The 19,915-nt window shown below is 41.1% G+C and overlaps 1 protein-coding gene across 2 annotated transcripts in view; it reads left to right on the top strand.

Annotated features, from left to right (window-relative positions):
- The first annotated feature begins 8,639 nt into the window (after positions 1 to 8,639).
- The window catches only part of DCDC2 (doublecortin domain containing 2), a 166,632-nt gene continuing 155,356 nt past the window's right edge, over positions 8,640 to 19,915 (top strand). For both annotated transcript variants that reach the window (XM_037518927.2, XM_054698345.1), the window contains exons 1-2: positions 8,640 to 8,957; positions 13,327 to 13,381. In XM_037518927.2, the coding sequence (XP_037374824.1) occupies positions 8,665 to 8,957; positions 13,327 to 13,381 (348 nt within the window). In that variant the 5' untranslated portion in view covers positions 8,640 to 8,664. The remainder of the gene's footprint in view (positions 8,958 to 13,326; positions 13,382 to 19,915) is intronic.

The following is a 19,915-nucleotide window of genomic DNA, read 5'->3' as shown; positions in this document are numbered from 1 at the left end:
TCAAGAAATTCTTTGTACCTTAAAATCCTGATGATATTGTTTTACATTACCTTCCAAAAACTTTAAAGTTTTACTTCTCACATTTAGGTTTAATCAGCCATGAATTGTTTTTTTGTGTGTGTTGTGAGAGTGGGATCAAATTCCATTTTATTCACATGGACAACAAATTGTCTTAGCATCATTGTATACACACATACATATAAAGTTAGTCTCCAATAATATATGCTAGCACTTTATATATCAAGTGTCTAATATAATAAAGGTCTGTCTGCTGCTTTCCAGTCTGTTTCATTGGTTCAGTTGTGAAGGCTTATAGTAAAACTATTGTAAATTAAGTATTATGGCTTAGTAAATTTTGATATTTTATGAGGCATGCTCTATATACTTTTCTTCTTTGTCAAGAATACTTTGGCTATTATTGATTTTTTTAACACTCATGAAAAAAAAGGAGAGAGATATGAAAAGAATTTAAATTGTAAATGAAATAGGGGTGATAACTGTAGATACTACAGATAGAGCAAAGAAAATCAGCGTATATTATGTATGACATTACACCAATATATTTGAAGGCCAATGAAATAAAAAATATTTAATTATGTAAATTCATAATCAGACTCAAGAAGTGATTTTTTTTAGAATTTTCTTTTTCTTTGCTGAAAATGTATAGAAAACAAGTAGATCCTTATACTTAATCTGTGTCTAGAAATATAAACTCTCTAATTTTAGTAATTCATCCACAGATTATTTTGAAATTTCTATGTACATATTCAGATTATTTGGAAATGAAATTTTGTTCTTTCCAACACTTTTATATTTCATTTCTTTTTTTTTGCCTTACTGCATTGACTGTCCATCTCAGAGAATGCTTTCAATGTTTCATCTTTCCATGTCATATTTGTGATAGGAGATTTAATTTTTTTCATGGATGCTTTTTGTTATGTTAATAAATTCTCTTTTATTCATGATTTGCTGAGTGGTGTTATCCAAATGGTTCTCTTTTCATTCAGTTCTTGTCTTTTCTGAATTCTTTTCATTGTTGACAAATTGACAGTGTGTTTAGAAAGATGTAAATATTTATCTAATCTATCAGTTTTGATTGTATAGAAGGAAAGCGAGAGAAAGTATTTCACCTGCTGTTGGAAATGGAGTTCTAGCAGCATCCTTTTTGAAGGCTCACTGAAAGCAGAAACCATAGCTGTGCACACATATTCCCTGCTAGCACCTAATATTGTCAGGCACATCACACTAGTTGTTCAACTCTTCTTGGGATGCCTCTCTTCTTCCCTCTTGCTCCGTGTCTTCACTGTCAGATTAATTCACTAACGGGTATTTCTTAAACACCTGCTTTTACCATGATGGCAATACTGGAAGATCCAGGCAAAACGTATTTCCTTCTGCAGCATGAAGAAAATTGAAACTCTGGGTGTGAAATCTCTCAACTTTGTTTCCCTAAACTTGTCTTTTGAATGTTGGTTTTACAGATACATCCTAGTGAATTGCAGGTTTTTTTTCACTGATAATCAAAGCTCTTATTGTAGGTGTTTTCTAGAGGAAGAGAATAGTAATTTATTTATTTATTTTTTTTTTTATAGAGGCATGTTTTTATTTATTTATTATTTATTTGTTTGTTTGTTTTCGTTTATACATGCACTGGGTACAGTCAGAAGCACGGGAGGGTGAGAGAATTCACCAGAGCCAGAGCGGGGAGCAGAGCAGGCAGAAGGACCGAAGTACACTGCTGAGGGGAGCAGCGGGCGGCAGGAGAGGTCTGCGCGCCATGTGGGACCCTCCTCCGGTGGCCGGGGAGCAGCCGGGGATCGAACCGGCGCCGCAGAGGCCGCGGGCAGCTTCGCAACCCAGCGCTCAACCGCTGCGCCACCGGGGAGGCCCGAGAATAGTAATTTAGAGACGTGATGTTTGTCTTAGGTAAGTTTATTTTTTATTTATTTATTTTTTTAAAATGATATTCTTTTTTTTTTTTTTTAAGATTTATTTATTTATACAAGCACTGGGTACAGTCAGAAGCGCGGGAGGGTGAGAGAATTCACCAGAGCCAGAGCGGGGAGCAGAGCAGGCAGAAGGACCGAAGTACACTGCTGAGGGGAGCAGCGGGCGGCAGGAGAGGTCTGCACACCATGTGGGACCCTCCTCCGGTGGCCGGGGAGCAGCCAGGGATCGAACTGCGGCCAACTTCGCAACCCAGCGCTCAACCACTGCGCCACCGGGGAGGCCCTTAGGTAAGTTTAAAGATTAAAGATAAACATCTGTGAGTTTCTTTGGGGTTTATTATGTGATAGGAAGCAGCATAAAAAATAAAATAAGGTATAGAGTTTATTATTTCAGTAGATTGTAATTACTCAGCCATATTCTAGCAATAAACAAAGTAGGAAATGACTACTTTTTAAATGCTTAACTTCCTAGACTGTGACAATGTATAAAATAAACCTTTGACTAAGGTGTAGCCCGAGGTTGGGACGGCGGGGATTAGGTAGAGAGAGGCTTTACGTTTGTTAAGCAGGTAGACTCAACATGATTAGCTTGTGTGTAGATGAGGATGGTCCCTCCTATGGCAACTTTCACGTACTTTATTTTTATTTTTAAAATTTTCATTGAGGTATCGGTTTATGTCATTGTTTGTATAATGGCAATATAAGACCCCTCTCCCTTTAAATGTTGTTTCTGTAGCGCACCTCCCATCAAAGCACCCATAGTCCATCACCATAGTCCATTGTGCTCCCTCCCTACTTTGTCCTCATTCCTTCCCTTCTCTCTCTGGATGCCTGGACTCTACAGTCAGTTTTCCAGGGTCAGCTTATGAATTTGGGTTTATCCAACTCTTTGTTTGGTTTCTCTTTATTCCATATATAAGTGATGCCATCTGATATTTGTCTTTCTCCTCCTGACTTTTGTCACTTAATCCCCTTCAGCTCCATCCATATCACCGCAAATAGCATGAGTTTATCTTTTTTGATTGCTGAGTAGTATTCCATTGTGTATATATAACACATCTTCCCAATCACTTATCTGAATTGGGGGCACTTAGGTAGTTTCCATACTTTGGTTTTTGTAAATAGTGCTGCCATGAACATGGAAATGCAGGCTTCCCTTTGAATCAGTCTTTTTGTATTCGGTGAGTAGGCACTTTATTTTGTTATTTTTTAAAGATTTATTTTTGTTTATACAAGAGCTGGGGTACAGTCAGAGGCACGGGAGGGTGAGAGAATTCACCAGAGACAGAGCGGGGAGCAGAACAGTCAGACGGACCGAAGACACTGCTGAGGGGAGCAGCAGGCGAGACAGGAGAGGTCTGCCCTGCCATTTGGATTTCTCCCTGGCTGGCCGGGAATCGAACCCGCACCTGCAGAGGCTGCAGACAGCTTCACAGTGCGGTGCTCCATCTGCTGCGCCACCGGGGAGGCCCGAGTAGGCACTTTAAATATAGCTGACTGGGGAAGGTAGCCTAGTACCTGGTTGTGAAAGAACTTAGCCATTGCCTGATCTGATGAGAGGCTATCAAAACCATTATCCAAGTGTCAATATAACAAACATAGTTTTTGCTGAAGTTCTTACTCTTTCTGAGTTTGAGCTGTGAACACAACTTGTGAAAGTGACGATGGTCTTCAGTGGAAAACTATGGAAAAAGCCCCACATTTCATAAATATTCTTATTGCCATGACAGACTTGGAAACTCAATGCTGGGTAAGAAACTCTGGTTCCTTGTGTAGGTGGCTTGCCTCTGCATTGGTGGTGTATCTTTTTTGTCGGAGGTTAAGCAGTTAATTTTCAAATTCCTTTAGTTGTCAAGTTCTTTTTTCCTGATCTGAGAGTATGTTTTTTTTTTTTTTGACAGAAGCACTTCCCACACCTTTAAAAGCTTTTTCTTAAATTTTCAACTTAATATATTTTGCATTCATTCACTCATCAAATAATTTTTTTAGTACCTGCTATGTGCTATGTCCTCTTTGCTAGATGCTGGGGGTATGTTAACGAATAAAGTGGACACAGTTCTTTCCCTTAGGAATTTTATCCTTATAAACATATAATGCCACAAAGTCTTATAACTACAGTTGATAAGAATGATGGAAGAAAAATACAATGTGTGTAGGCCTAGTCTGATCTGGGGCATGAGATATAAAAGCTTAACTGGGAAAATGACATTTAAGTTCCCTACTAGCACCTACTACACTCTGAGGTGCATTTTCTAAAAAGATTTATTTTTTGTTTATGCAATAGCTGGGGTACAGGCCAGAAGCATGGGAGGGTGAGAGGATTTACCACAGACAGAGCAGGGAGCAGAACAGGTAGATGGACCAAAATACACTGCTGAGGGGAGCAGTGGGTGCAACAGGAGAGGTCTGCTGCACCATGTGGGTAGCTCCCTCGCCGGCTGGGAATTGAACTTGTGCCACGGAGGCTACAGACAGCTTCACAGCGCTGTGCTCAACCCGCTGCGCCACCAGGGAGTCCCTGAGGCACATCTTATTAGTTGGAACAAGTCAAATCTATGGCAATGAGGATAAGAGGCCACAAAGAATATTCAAAGGTATATGCAAGGAAATGAAAGGCTAAGTCTTCTGGAAAGTCATAGGGAGAGTCATGTGAGAAGAGATGGAAATTGCAGCAATAAGGATACCATATCCAGAGTTTTGTAATCAGTGTTGATGATGTTAGATTTTATCTTAAGAAAAGTGGGTCATATCAGAAGAGTTTTAAACTGGGAAGTAGCTGAACAGATTTGTATTTTTCAACAATCTTTCTGGCTGAGTGTTCTGTACAGAACGGACAGGATAATGGGGAAGCAAAACTGGATACAGGGTGGCCTTTTGGGGAATGATGGTCCCCTGAATTCAGAAAGTAGAAATAGATTTGGCAATAAGTGAACTGGTTCATTAAATATTTGAGAGGTAGAACTGAAAGAACTTGATGATTGACCAAAGAGCCCTTTAATTGCAAGATGCAATGTAGTCTGGCTTCAGTATAGTGTTACATTAAAATAATTATTATTTTGGCAGAAAAATGCAATTGGAAGGATTTCAGAAACTAACTCAGGTACTTGAGGAAATGTCAAATACCTTTACGGTAGTTTTAATGCATAATAAAACATTTCTAATATCCTCTTTTGCAATATCTCTCACTCTCAGTGTCTTCTACCAATTTAGGAAGAAGCTTAAAAACAAAACTTCTCTCATTCTGTGTGTGCTCTCAAATATTCCCCAGCATTTATCTGAAATGGCTTCACATTCTACCTCAGCTTTTCACCACCAGGCATCATTTAACCTTTCTGATTCTTAAGTACTTCTCCTTTTGCTCAATGTTTGGATTCTGCAAGCAAAAGAAACAAAGATGCATATACTCTATGCAGATCTGTGTTTTGAGGAAAAGAAATGAATATGTTTCAACTTTAAACAAATGGGTGTTGCAAGCATGCCCATTTATGGAGGCAGGGAACATAGGACAAGAGAAGATTTTGAGGAAAACATGAGATCATGTGTACCATTTGTGTCTGGACTCCCTTCTCATAGTGCAAGGGACTGGCTCATAGGAACAATGTGCTGAAAGTCAACGTGGACTGGCTTACAAAAGTCAATTGTTAAATTCTCAGCCATTTTAAACATGATGTTATTATAAATAAAACAAATTACACAAAAACTAAGATAATAAATACTCAAAACATATTACTACTGACATTTCACTATTACCTATGAAGTTATATGTCTACTGTATCTGTATGATAGAAATACCATATAATGCTATGCTACTGTGAATCACTTGCCTTCAGTGGTGTCAGACTGGTAGCTGGAAATAGGCCATGTTTGCAACACTTAAACTACAAACACTGGCAAATGTTAGGCATCAAGACCTTCCCTGCCCTGAGATCTAGTAGTTAAACATTTATCACTACATCACTGTCCAAGAGGAGCCTGGATGAACGAGTCTGGGCTCAGGAGACAAATCTGGGCTGCAGATGCTGTTGTAGGGGTTTCAGAATAAAGATGTGGGGCAGCTTCATGAGATGGTATCAGTGTCATACACTTAGAACTTCTCCATGTTTGATTTAATGTTCTGCTTTCGCCATCTTGAGTTCCTTAATTTTTGAAGAATGGGCCACTCACTATTATTTTGCACTGGGTTGGCATAGATGGTAAGGAGCTTTGGGGTATTGCTTAATTTACTGCCTACCATCCCTCAAAATAAGTATTTGGCTTTATTCACCTACTTGGTAGTGCATTTGCACAGGTATTTTCCCCAGTCATTCTCTCAACCTGTGTATCTTTCACAACCAACTCATAAATTTTCCTTATTTTTTTTTTGCTCATTTTTGTTCTCTTTTCAAAATCTGTTAGCTTTCAAGTCATTGCTATATTAAATGACTTCAATAAAATGCCCCAGATTGTGATGTCCCACATCACCTTTCAGATTGCTGGGACACGGTGGTCTTGAATCATAGAAAACTGGGTTTGCATTTTTTATGTGACCAGAGGTTAGTTTCTTTACTTTCTCCACACCTCAGTTTCCTCATCAGGGGAAAGAAAGATATTTACCTCTGAATTTTATTATGAACATTAAATAATTTATGCAACGTGCCCACCAATGGTAAGTATTCATTTAATGGTAGTTAATAGTAACATTATTTTTATTCATATAGGATGAATTAGGAACACCTGGTAATGAATTTTGAAAAGGATACAGTGGTAAGGTCTTAGGAGAAATCAGGGGAACACTGTTAGACATAAGCTGGAAGATTTCAACTTGTTATTTATTTTATTTTTAAGATTTCTTTTATTATTATCATTTTTAAAATATTTATTTATTCATGCATACAAGAACTGGAGTGTAAGCCAGAGGTGCGTGTGATGAGAGGATTCACCAAAGAGAGTGGGGAGCAGAACAGGCAGACTGACTGAAATACACTTTTGAGGGGAGCAGAGGGTGAGACAGGAGGGGTCTGCTGTGCTATGTGGGGGATGGAACTCTTGCTGCAGTAGTTGTGGAGAGCTTGATAGCACTGTCTTTAACCCCTGCATCACCAAGGAGGCCCCGATTTCAACTTTTTAAAGAGAATTTTCCTGGTGCCACAATGTTTCCCAGATTGTATTGGACAAAGTACCTCTCACAGGAGTTCTTAATATTTTCAAAGCTCCTCTCCCCCATACACTGATCTAAATCTACACACAGCAAGAATATGGGCTCTAAGGCAGGGATGGCCATTTGCCAATTAGCCTTTTTGGGACAGTGGAAAAAAACTCTTTTCTTGGCATAAAGCTGCCATGTGGTAGATACTCAAAATACTGTGGGTGATTTTATTCACTGCTGCATCCCCAGCTTCTAGCATGGCCTGGTCCACGTAGGCGTCTGTTTATAGAACGACCTCAGGATCATGCCACCCTGCCTTCTCCATCGGTCCTCCAGCCCCTCATTTCTGTCGTTGCAATGCCCCGGGGACCAGGCGCGCTCTAGACCTGGAGCACGGACTCGGCTCCCCGCGCGCGTGGCTGCAGTTGCTACGGAAACGGCGGGACCTAACAACTCCGTTCCCCCCGGGGTGAGAGAGGCCCGCAGAGGCAACGGCAGCGGGAGGAGCAGCGGGAGCGACGCTGGGCGCCCCCCCAGTGTTGGTAGGTACCCGGGGTGGGTGCCTCCCCGAGGATCCCACCCAGTGCCCCCGCTGCCCGGGGCCTTCCATGATTGCGCACCGCTGCAGGAGGGAGTCAAACGATGACCCCCAGGCTTCGCTGCCGGGCGGGCTCCAGGGGGTCCCAATGCTCGAGTCTTGTCTGTCTCAGTGCACCGCAGGCATTTATTTTGCCGGAAAAACAAACAAACCTGGATCATTGCAGCCAGACTCTTAAGTGCTTTAACTTGGGCTTGCAAGGTGGAGATTGAAAGGCGAGGGAGCACGGAGAGAAAAGAGGAGCCGGTTGGAGAGGGTAACACAAGTGTGTTAGAAATCCAGTTTCGTCATATTTATAGTTTGTGCGCGCTGTGTGTGTGTGTGTGTGTGTGTGATGTTTCCACCACTCGTTCCTGCGCTCCCCGGGCCTGCCTCTTTATTTTATTTTATTTTTAAAAAATATTTATTTATGCATACAAGAGCTGGGGTACAGGCCAGAAGTGCAGGGAGTGAGAGGATCCACCAGAGACAGAGCAGGGAGCAGTACAGGCAGACTGACTGAAATGCACTGCTGAGGGGAGCAGCAGAAAAGACAGGAGAGGTCTGCTGTGCCATGTAGGTAGCTCCCTGCCCGGGGATCGAACTCGTGCTGCAGAGGCTGCGGTTAGCTCCATAGGTTGCGTCTTAACCCCTGCGCCACCAGGGAGGCCCCGGCCTGCCTCTTTAAAGCCCGCTGCGCTCGCCTTGGGGGGTGGTTACACCTGGACCCTGCGGGGAGCGTGCGAAACAGGTGCGGTGCGCGCCCAGCCGGCGCTGATTGGCTGTGCAGCCCTGGGTGAACTACCTGAACGAGCCGGGGGAGCCCTGCAGCCTGCGGGGTCTGCGCTGCATGCACGCCTGGCGCGCGGCCGCGGCTTGGCTCTCACCTGCGGGCTGGTCTGTTTCTCGCCGGTTTCAGGAGGCGACCCCGCGCCGTGTGAGCCGGGAGGCGGCCCGGGCAGCCGAGGTCCCTCCCCGCCAGCAGCGCGCCCCGGCGGCGTCCCGCGGGGAAGATGAGCGGCACCAGCGCCAAGTCCAGCCACCTGTCTCAGCCCGTGGTGAAGAGCGTGCTGGTGTACCGCAACGGAGACCCCTTCTTCGCGGGGCGCCGCGTCGTCATCCACGAGAAGAAGGTGTCCAGCTTCGACGTCTTCCTGAAGGAGGTGACCGGCGGCGTCCAGGCACCCTTTGGGGCCGTGAGGAACATCTACACCCCGCGCACCGGGCATCGCATCCGGAAGCTAGACCAGATCCAGAGTGGGGGTAACTACGTGGCGGGCGGCCAGGAAGCCTTCAAGAAACTCAAGTGAGTCGGGCTGTCCCTTTGCCCACTATTTAGGGGTGCGCGAAGGTGTGAGGCCGGCAGGAGGAAAGAAAGGCGCCCCCCCAGCTCCCCGGCACACACATCTCAATGGGCTGAGAGGATGCGCCTAGGAGGGCTCCCTCCACCTTGCAGAGGGTACCCCTGCAGTTGGGGTTCCCCGTTGAAAGTGTGGCCAGAGGCGCAATCTCCTTGTGTAGCTGTTAAACTTCAAACAGGCTTCATTAAAATTGGTGTATGAGGAACACGGATCTTACCCCTAAAAAGTATTCAGTGACCAAATCAACATGTGTGCGTTTTCTATTCTGCTTTATCTCTTTGGGCTTTTTCTCTCTCTCCTCCCACTTCTCTTGGAACCCATTTTTGTAGTTTATTTTATTTTTTTATTTTTATTTTTTAATATATTTTATTTTTATATTCCCCATACAATTGCAATCCCCTTATTTTGACCCCAATCCCTCCCTTCCCCGCCCCCCTACCCCCCATAGAGTGTCTCTGGTTCATAGTTTGTTGATTGTTGATTTTGATTTTCACTTTCTTATAGTTATTCTTTTTCCTGGTCCCTTATTTAAGTTTTCTAGATTCCTGCTATGAGTGAGACCATGCGATATTTTTCTTTTTCTTTCTGGCTTATTTCACTGAGCATGATCCCTTCCAGAGCCATTCATGTTGCTGCCATCTTTGTAATTTAAAGAAAGATTTCCTAAAATCACCTTGAAGTGTGGGATACTATGCTCTGTAATCTCCAGAGGAGAAAATTGCGCTCTGCATTTCTCCCTGCTGGATAAATTCTTTCTTTGATTTCAAGTAGACCTGATCATGCCTGGTTGTGACCCTTCTCCGACCTCCTGCATATTTATGCTATTGGCATAACGCTTGGGCGAATTTATTGGCTGACTGTATTTTTCTACCTGCCTGTCTGCAAGTATCTGATGGCTCGATCTTTGAGGGCATCATTGGTTGATGTTTATTCCCAGTTCCTGGCAGGAAGCTCACACTCATTGTAGGTGTTCAATGAATTAGCAAACTATTTAGGTCTTTGAAAGGAACTAAAATGAACAAACCATGACTCTTTGCCTTTAGGAGTTTACAGTCTTACAGGAGAGAGACTACATGCAACGCAATAATTTTTATGCAAAGTACAAAAGAAAAGGTGTAATTAGAAAAATAAAATGACAGGACTCCCTGGTGGCTCAAGAGGTTAAGAACAGCACCGTGAAGCTATCCGCAGCCTCTGCATCATGAGTTCCATCCCGGTCAGTCAGGGAGCTACCCACATGGTGCAGCAGACCTCTCCTGTTTCGCCTGCTGCTCCCCTCAGCAGTGTATTTCAGTCAGTCTGCTGGTCCTGTTCCCCACTCTCTCTGGTGAATCCTCTCACCCCCCACACTTCTGGTCTGTACCCCAGCTCTTATATGCATAAATAAATAAATCTTTAAAAAAAATAAGGTGACATGGGAGTTCAGAGTGGAAAGAAATTAGTTCTGCTATTAGACTAGCAGGTGGCTATTATAAATTTATTGAATTTAGTATGCCATGTATAATTTTGATAGCTTGAGATATATTTCATATACATAAACTCCACCCATTTCAGTGGCTTTTAGTATCTCATAGAGTTGTGCACCATCACTGCAAACTAATTTTAGAACATTTTAGAACATTACTCCAAAAAGAAACAGCCTTCCAACTTCCCCTCTCCTCTGATAATCATTAATCTACCCTGTTTTTATGGACATATCCATTCTGCTACTTCAGGTCAATGTAATCAGAACAATATCTGACCTTCTGTGTTTCTGGCTTCTTTCATTCAACACAATGTTTTCAAGGCTTTTCCATGTAGCATGCATCAGTCCTTCATTTTTTTTATTGTTGAATAATATTCCATGGTATAGATATGGCACATTTTATAAATCCATTTGTTACTTAATGGATTCGAGTGTTGCACTCTTGGCTATTATGAATATTGCTGCTATGAACAATCGTAGTTCAAGACTTCATTTCTCTTGAGTAGATATTTCAGAGGGGAACTACTGGTTGTTGAGTAACTCAGTATTGCATAGCATTTAATATCATATTTTAATTAAAATCAGGCTGGACCTCAGGCTAGTAGAAGGATATCTTTACTATAAAATCTCTGCTTGTGTGTTCTGACTTTAACTCTTAAAATATTTTCCCAAATGTCACTAAAGTTGTCTCATATCATGAGCTGAACCTTCCTATGGGCTGTTCTGTCCTTTGTTAAGCCAGACATTCTTTTTATGTGAGGATGAGGGATATATTTGGATCTATGAAATCGCTTCTATTAGGCTTTGTCTAACTTTCTAGAAAATGAACCAAACAAAACTGTGTGCTTTCAAGAAATTTAGAACTTAAAGCTGAAAATCAGGACAGTTGAGATGGACCTGCTTAGTAGCTCTATGTCCTTGGAAAGGCCCCTTGACACAGTTACCTAATAAAGAAAAGTCACATAACCATCCCTGCCTAACAGGGTTTCTTAAAAAGCAAATCCTCTATGGTGGATAAATGCAAATCATCCTTAGGCTCAGTTCCTTCCATCATACACCTCATTTTTTATTAAATAGTTTCTATATGAAACAATTTCATGGGAATGGGAATTTGCTTCAGAATCTATGACTAGCTCAAAATTGTAGACTCATAATCTCTTTTATTTGGAACTACCAACTGAATAGGTAAAAAGAGGAACAGTTCCAAACCAAATAGAAAGTGCACTTCAGAGCACTCTTTATGCATATAAGAAACTTGCATGGTTATTTTTGCTTTTAGTTCATACACACACACACAACTGAGTTTGTTATAAAAATGTCTGTGGTTAATTTTCCATGCCGATAGATGAATAGCTTATTTATTTGTGTTAACCTAGTACTATATATGGTTATAATGATAGAATCCAAGAAGACCTATATGATGAATATATTTGAAACCTGGCAGTTATACTATTATACAAATGAAGCAATAAAAGAAACAACAAAAGGAAGCTCAAAAGTTAATGAGGGAAATTTGTGTCATTTCGACTCTAAATGATGTTGGGAAAGATAGCAATGGTGGAAAAATTAATTTTCGAATAAAAGTGATCAATTTCCTACTTGAATCTTTTTCACTTAAATTTTATTCTTACATTTTTGAAACTATAAGCTTCAGAGAGCTATTAAATCTTTATTTTATATAGAGAATTCTAGAGGGTGGTATTTCCCCCCAAATTGTCTGTGTGCTTTTTGGGAAGTTGACTCCATTCCTTGTGGAGCAGAAAACACCTATCTGAACATGACAATTAGGATACTTCGATAATATGTCAGAAATCATTAGGGTTGCAAGAATCATTTTATTGTTGAACAGAAGGAATATTTATACTATGTAAAATACTGTTTATGAAAGGGAAATACATGATAATTCCCACAAGTATCTATTAAAGTCTTGTATAAAAAATCAGATAGCAATAAAAAATACTTCAATAGCCAAAATTACTTCTAACATAATTTTTTTGGCAACTCAGCAATTATGATTGTTGAAGTAGAAAATCAGTCAGTAGATTTGCCTGTCTATGGTTATAGGTTAAATGCTAGCTTATACATACTTTTAATATTACAGCATTTATTCAGCATCTTCTGTGTATGAAGGTAATGGGATTAGATTACAGTGATGGTCTTAAAGCTTGAAGTTGATAAAGAGATAGTTTTCAAGTTGTGCTTATGGTAGGGTTAAAGAATGACCACTAGTTAATATATTTGTAGCAAATAGTAATGGAGTAATAGAGGTCTCCAGAGGTTAACTAGTCCACTCACCTGTCTCTTAGCTAAACCAGTAGCTAAACTGTCTCATATGGCTAAGTGTTTCTGTATCACTAAAGTACTGTCACAGGGAAAAAGATTTCCCAGCCTTTCAGAATTGTTACTTTAGTGCATACTACCAGCACTTTCTTTGACCTGAATCTGTGATTAATGGAACTGTTAAGCAGTTTGTACTATAAGCCTCTATTTTTAGCAAACTTGATATAAGAATTAGAAGTGCTGTATAGATAGCAAGTAGCTAAGCCATACGGCAGGGTGGGGTGGGGGTGAGGGTGGGGTGGGTGGGGAGGTGGGGGTGGGGTGGGTGGGGAGGTAGGGGTGGTGTGGGTTGTTCCCAAAATAGAAGTTTAGAGTAGACATGGTTTGCTTCTGGGTGGTGATGCTGAAAATAGTTTGTACTACTATGATTGCTTTTAATTAGTGGTTGCTGATTTTTGCTTTAGGCTTAGGTATTTCCTATGGCTTGCTTTACTTTTTAGTAATTATTGGAAATAAATTTATAAATTGACTCAAAAGCTAAAAATGGAATCTTTATTTTTTCCCCCCAGTTACTTGGATATAGGAGAAATCAAGAAAAGACCAATGGAAGCTGTAAATACAGAGGTAATGCACACAATATTTTGAAGGTTTAAATAACAGAACCATTTTTGTGTTTCTTACAGTATATCTGAGAAATTTAGCACACATATTATTATCAGAAGCAAAGAAACTGAGTGGTTCTCCTAAGACATGTAGGATTAGATACCACATGATCTTCTTTTCCTATTTTCTTTCTTTCTTTCTTTTTTTTTTTTTAAAGATTTATTTATTTATTTATTTATTCAAGCACTGGGTACAGTCAGAAGCGCGGGAGGGTGAGAGAATTCACCAGCGCCAGAGCGGGGAGCAGAGCAGGCAGAAGGACCGAAGTACACTGCTGAGGAGAGCAGCAGGAGAGGTCTGCACGCCATGTGGGACCCTCCTCCTGTGGCTGGGGAGCAGCCGGGGATCGAACCGGCACTGCAGAGTCTGCGGGCAGCTTCGCAACCCAGCGCTCAACCGCTGCGCCACTGGGAAGGCCCTTTTTCCTATTTTCTAACTACATTCTTAAGTTGAAATCCAGAGGATTTTTTTCCCTGTCACAGGGAAAGCGATTATGAGTACTGTGACACAAATCTTTACCAAATCTTCATCCTCTGTCTTCACTGACAGCCTTGTGTCTGAAATAACCAGGTGCTCTGCCTGTGCCTAGGGTTTTCCAAGGAGCCTCTTGGCCTTTCTGTGACAAGAGGAAACATGTCCATTTCAACTGCTTTAAAGTTCACTTGAGCAGAGTCAGCAGAAGCTTGTGAGAAGATTGCAATGGAGCCTTGCGAAATGGTCATAACACTGGCTGCCACAAAGCTTCTGAAACCCGAGTGCCATTTTCAGATATTCTGTAGGACATGCACCTTACTTTGGGCATTAAAAAAATAGATGAAAAACCAAGTCAAAACAACCCGCTTAAATATCCCAGTGAAACAGAGAAGTTGGTCGTTAAACCCAGATAGCACTTGGTCACCAGCTCTAACTTCTGCTCTTTCTCTTTTGACCCCCATAAATCTATGAAGAAATGGCCAGCAGAATAGTTTTTTATTTGTAGTGCACAGCACAGAAATCTCCACAGCTTGCACCATTTCTTCTCATGTATGGTTTATGCTCAGCAGGACCAAATAGGTCCCTCTAGGAAAAAAACATAAGAAACAATTCTAATGGCGCAGAATTTAAAGAATGTGAGTTAAATTTATTATTAAAATAATTTGTGGAAAGAGGTACCAATCCCAGACATTGTTTGAAATAGTTCATATTCTTGTATTTTGATTTTCAAGGTGTGCCAAATTGATTATTTGAGAGAGTGATAACATACATAGCTTAAAGTAGAAAAAGGTATGCTTTCTCAGGTTGGGCTTGTATTACAGCTAAAGAATGTCCAGTAGTTAATATCTGTAGCATGTAGTCAAAGAGGAATGATTCGTGAATTAGTTCTGGGTATAATTGTGTTTGAAGGATGCATAATTATTTGAAGTAGCCTGCCTTGCTTAAAATTGCTGACTGAACCTGCATTTCTGTGATAGAACTTGAGATGTGCAAATTATTAAAAAATGTGAACGTATGTTTATTCCGGACTCCAGTGCTTTGGTGAAGACATTGTACCTGGCAAAATGACAATATATTTTTTGAATTTTTTTTTTTTTTACAATTGTTAAATTGTAAATTTTTTTTTTTTTTTTTTTTTTTACAATTTGCAAAGTTCAGAAGGAGTCAGCTTAATTTACTAAAGTTCTTCCATTGAGGGCAGCAGCAATTGTTTCTTCTGTACTGTGGGTCTATGTCCCGCCACAGGGACAAGATCAGGGGATTCTGCTTCCCCTTGCGCTCGTGTGAATACTGCATCTCTTCCACTTCGTTTCTTCCTCGTTGTTCCCTCCATTTCTCCTTTCCTTTTAACTGCACAGACCCCACTGTAGCTTTTCATTTCTTCCCAGTCTTTCCCCACAAATCCTTCCAAAGAGGATAGAAAGAAAAGAAGGAGAAGAAATTTGGGGAGCTGGGGAGAGGTGGTGAGAAACTGCTTGTCCATGTTCTTTTAGTATTTCCTTTCATCCACCCAAGACCCCCCCCACGTGCTCCCTTGAGCCCCCCCAACCTTTACCCTCCCCACCGTTCCTCCTAGTCTAGACAAGCAGGTATTTACTTTCCTCACTTTTTCAGTCTTTTTTTAAAACGTGTTTTATATTTTGTACATCATTTTTCATTTTTGTACTATGTATGCATTTCCATCTTGGTTATAGTCCCTGTGAAATTCCCAGCACCCATTCACCCGTGAACTATCACCGTGGCCCCTTGTGCTCTTCCCACCCTTGTTTTGATCTTTCTTCACCCCACCCCCACCCCTGCAGAATCTTGCTCCCCAACACAGAAACCCTCCTCCCCAAACTCCACTCCCTGACCATACTTTCAGCCTGCATTGAGCAGAAGGAGCCCCTCCTTTGTTGACAGAAAAGGGAGAGTTTTGGATTCCTGGCTTCCCAAAAGGAAACTCTGAGTGTCTTTTCTCATGGAGCTATGACTTTAATTGTTCTATAACATATTAATGTCCTAAAACTAAAGGTCCTAGAGTAGCATTGCTGCTGTTTTAGGTAGAGCACAAGTAAAAAGACTTTTGTGTACTCTCCTGAGAAGCTCACTGTGGTGTGTGTTTAATCCTTTCTGTGCAGAAATACCTCTCTTTTCCATGACTTATTTATAATCAGACTTTCATTTCACTTTTTAAATTTTGAAATGAGTTTCACGGTCTAATAAAATACAGCAGTATATTTCATTTATTTATTTAATAACTTTTGAAAAAAGATTTATTTATTTATACATATAAGAACTGGCGTGTGGGCCAGAGGTGTGGGGTTGAGGGGTGGTGGTGAAAGGATTCACCGGAGACAGAGTAGGGAGCAGAACAAGCAGACTGACTGAAATACACTGCTGAGGGGAGCAGCGGGCAAGACAGGAGATGTCTGCTGAGCCATGTGGGTTAGCTCCTTGGCTATAGGGAGTGTGAGGGGGGGATTGAATTTGTGCTGCAGTGGCTGCTGGTAGCTTGATAGTGCTGTGTCTTTGACCCCTGCACCAGCAGGGAGACCCTGCTTAATAACTTTTTTAAAGATTAATTTAACAATCACAATAAGGACTTTTTAAAAATATTGTAAGTGCCTAACATGGCATTATATCCAATAATTGTCCAACATGACAATCACAATCAAGCTTTTAGAATTCAGCAAGTTTGTAACTTGGAGGCCTAAGTGTGTTCAAATTTTGAGGACTGACTTGGTAAGCACTGACCTTTCACAAAAACTACAGGTTCTATTTGATGTAAAGTGGCGATTTCCTTCCAATATTCGTGTCTACTGAGAAAATAGTGCATACCTTATTACTTACTTACATGAGGACCACAATACTTTATCAATTAATTGAGTTCCACAGTTCTTTGGAGTCAGATGATTTACCTTACTCCCAAGGACAGAGAGGGATTCACTGAATTAATTGTGAAGTAGGTTTACATGAGGGGTTAGGATTGACTGAAGGGGGAAATTGCAATGCTATAGTAGCATAGAGGATATTTATTCTAAGATGTTTTAGTGTGAATGGTGAATAAAATTTTTCAAAAGGATTGGGAGCATTTCTTTGAAATCTGAGGTGATTTCATACTGTTTAAATTTTCAGTTTTGGATGTATACAATAAAAGTCAATATGTTGGTGTGTATGATTCATTTATCCTACTTGCTTAAATAAATTAATTCTCATTGTTCTCAGCTTATGTTACTATGCTGTTTGATGGGGTTTTGTAGAATGTGGAGCACTGGGTCTTAGCCACTGGAGTTAGGTTTTTGCATGTGATAGGAAACCCAGCCAGAGTGCTGGGAATTAATGGCATTCCTGCCTTCTCTCTGGTTATCCTCACCCAAGCCCCAGAGAGTTATAGTTAATAATTGAGACACAATGGTCTCTACTGTGACCAGACTGCAGGTCACAGTAACTAGAATGTGCATGTCACCTTGACATTCAAAGGTCTTTTGTAGTTTCTATTATTGCTTTTCTGTTCTATAAAGCTAATCTTTGAAGAGACACCGAAAGAACAATCAGTTCTACTCTTCTTTTCCCTGTTTATGGCCATATTTTCCAGTGAGAGAATAGTGGAACTACCGTGCACCTTGTCCACTAGCCCAAAACAAGCACATGGTCTTGTTTAGCAGACATTTTGGACTGCAGGAGATAAAGGGGGTAAGGGAAAGAAAGGAAAGAAAAACGAGATAGAAATAAGAAAAAGGAAAATGTGACTCTGCTGTTTGTACCTGCTATGAGTGTTGTAGGTTCAAAGCAGACTTTCCTTGCCTCTCCAACACAGGCCTTGCTTTTATCTATACACAGGTAAAGAGAACTTCTAAACATCTCTTGCACTCTTGCCTCTGTTCCCCAGTTATATTTTTCTATAGTATTGTATTTTTATTGACATTATAATGTTGGTTTACAACACTGCATGTATTTTAAGATTATAGGTTCACACCTTTTCAAATGTATGTCACACCACCAAATGTATGTTTAATGTATGTTAAAGCAACCACAGCTCTCCGCTGTTGTCCATTGGGGCCCTCCCCTGTTCTTGCTCCCCACTCTACAACCTCTCCCTCTTCTGGCTTCAATTCTGCAGTCAGATTTCTAGGCTTTGTTTTGTCTTAGATGTGTCTGTTCCTTTTTTTTTTTTTTTTTTTTTTTTTGGTATTCCATTATGTATATTGACCATGTCTTCTTTAGCCATTTAATTGCTTTGGGCACTTTGGTTGTTTCTGTAATTTGGCTATTACAAATAGTGCTGCAGTAAACATAGGGATATATATATATATCATTGAATTAGTGTTTTGATATCTTTGGGTAGATATCTAGGGGTGGGATTGCTGGATCTTATGGAAGATCTATTTTCTTTAATCGATTTATCTGTGCATACAAGATCTGGGGTACCGGCCAGAAGTGTGTGTGTGTTGGGGTGGGGGGATGAGAGGATTCACCAGAGACAGAGTGGGGAACAGAATAGGGAGATCCACTGAAATACACTGCTGAGGGGAGCAGTGGGGGAGACAGGAGAGGTTTGCTGTGCTATGTGGGTCACCTCCCCAGGCGGAGATCAAACTCCTGCAATGGCTGTGAATAGCTTCTTAGGGCTGTGTCTTAACCCCTTGCGCTACCAGGGAGGCCCCTGGAAGATCTATTTTTAATATTTTGAGAAATCTCAAAGTTTTCCACATGGGCTGGACCAGTCTACATTCCCTCCAGCAGTGTATGAGTCTTCTCTTTTATCCTCACCTTTGCCTGCTCTTGTTTGTGCTCTTTTTGATTCGGGCTATTCTCATAGTTGTGAGTGGTAAATCATTGTGATTTTGACATGCATTTCCCTGATGTTAAGCTTCCACAGATAATCTGTTGGCTATCCATGTGGCTTCCTCGGAAAAATGTCTATTTAGATCTCCTGCCCATTTTTTTGGATTGGGTTATAGGTTTTCTTATTGAGTGGCTTGAGTTCTTTGTAGATCTTGGATATTAGCCCTTTGTTGGATTTATGATATACATCTATTGTCTCACATTCAGTCTGTCATTTCATAGAGCTGTGTTTTAATTTCTCTTCCCACTTTCTCACATCAGTGATGATTTTAATAAAGAATTGTTTTTTTTTTTTTTTTTAATCTTCTGAGCTTGGTAGCTCAGCTCCTTAGTTGTGTCTTCCCATGTCCTCTCTTTACTTCCTTGTCTGCCTCCTCTCAGTCCATTTTCAGATCTCACTTGGTGCTCCTCTGGTCCATCTTGAGTGATCCCCCTCTTTGTTTCCTCCAAAACATCAGCAGTCTGGGGGAGTCCTCGGCCCTCCGCCATAGGAAACCTCTGATCCGCCTAAGACGTCTTTCCTCTTCCTTACCAATCTGCTGTGCTCTGACCCTTTTGCATTAGCTGCCAATGATTTTTGGCTGCCCTTCTTGTTTTCCCACCTTATCTACTTGACCTGCATGTGATTGGACACCTATACTATGCAGCAGGGTACGCAGAGTGCTGGGGACAAAAATGAGCAAGGTATTCATAACTTCTCACCTCCAGGAATTTATGGTCTTGCTGGGAAAACAGAGGTATGGGCACCTCTGGGAACATATAGTATGTGATTTGATTGGGTGAGGATTCAATTCTATTTGTGTTGAACTGCTTATTTCAAGCAATTTTGATTTTATCATGTTACAACAAAGCCATTGTGTACTTTGAAATGGAAATTTCCTTCTTTTGTTACAGGGCAGGGTGAGGGGCACCCGCAAATCCCCAAACCTACCCACTCTAAATAAGTTCTGCCATCCACCACATCAAGACAAAACATATTCTAGTGCATAAGACCTTTAATGGAAAGGAACTTTAATACAATTAGTGTGCAACAAAGAAGAAAGGAATGAATATAGGTTTCAAATCAAGCACCCAAAGTTTATGCTGGCCACTGAGGCCCAAAAGCCTGGCACAAGTCTAAGGCACCTCCTGGTGGAGATCCAGAGAAAAGGGGCAGAAACAGCCAGCAAAGTCTGGAAGGAAAAGAGCAAAATA

Source organism: Talpa occidentalis, unplaced genomic scaffold (genome assembly GCF_014898055.3).
Source record: "Talpa occidentalis isolate TD23 unplaced genomic scaffold, MPIMG_talOcc4v2.1 talOcc4.2, whole genome shotgun sequence".
Taxonomy (NCBI): domain Eukaryota; kingdom Metazoa; phylum Chordata; class Mammalia; order Eulipotyphla; family Talpidae; genus Talpa; species Talpa occidentalis.
The sequence above is the reverse complement of the archived record's forward strand: the minus strand, read 5'-3'. Positions and strand labels throughout refer to the sequence as shown.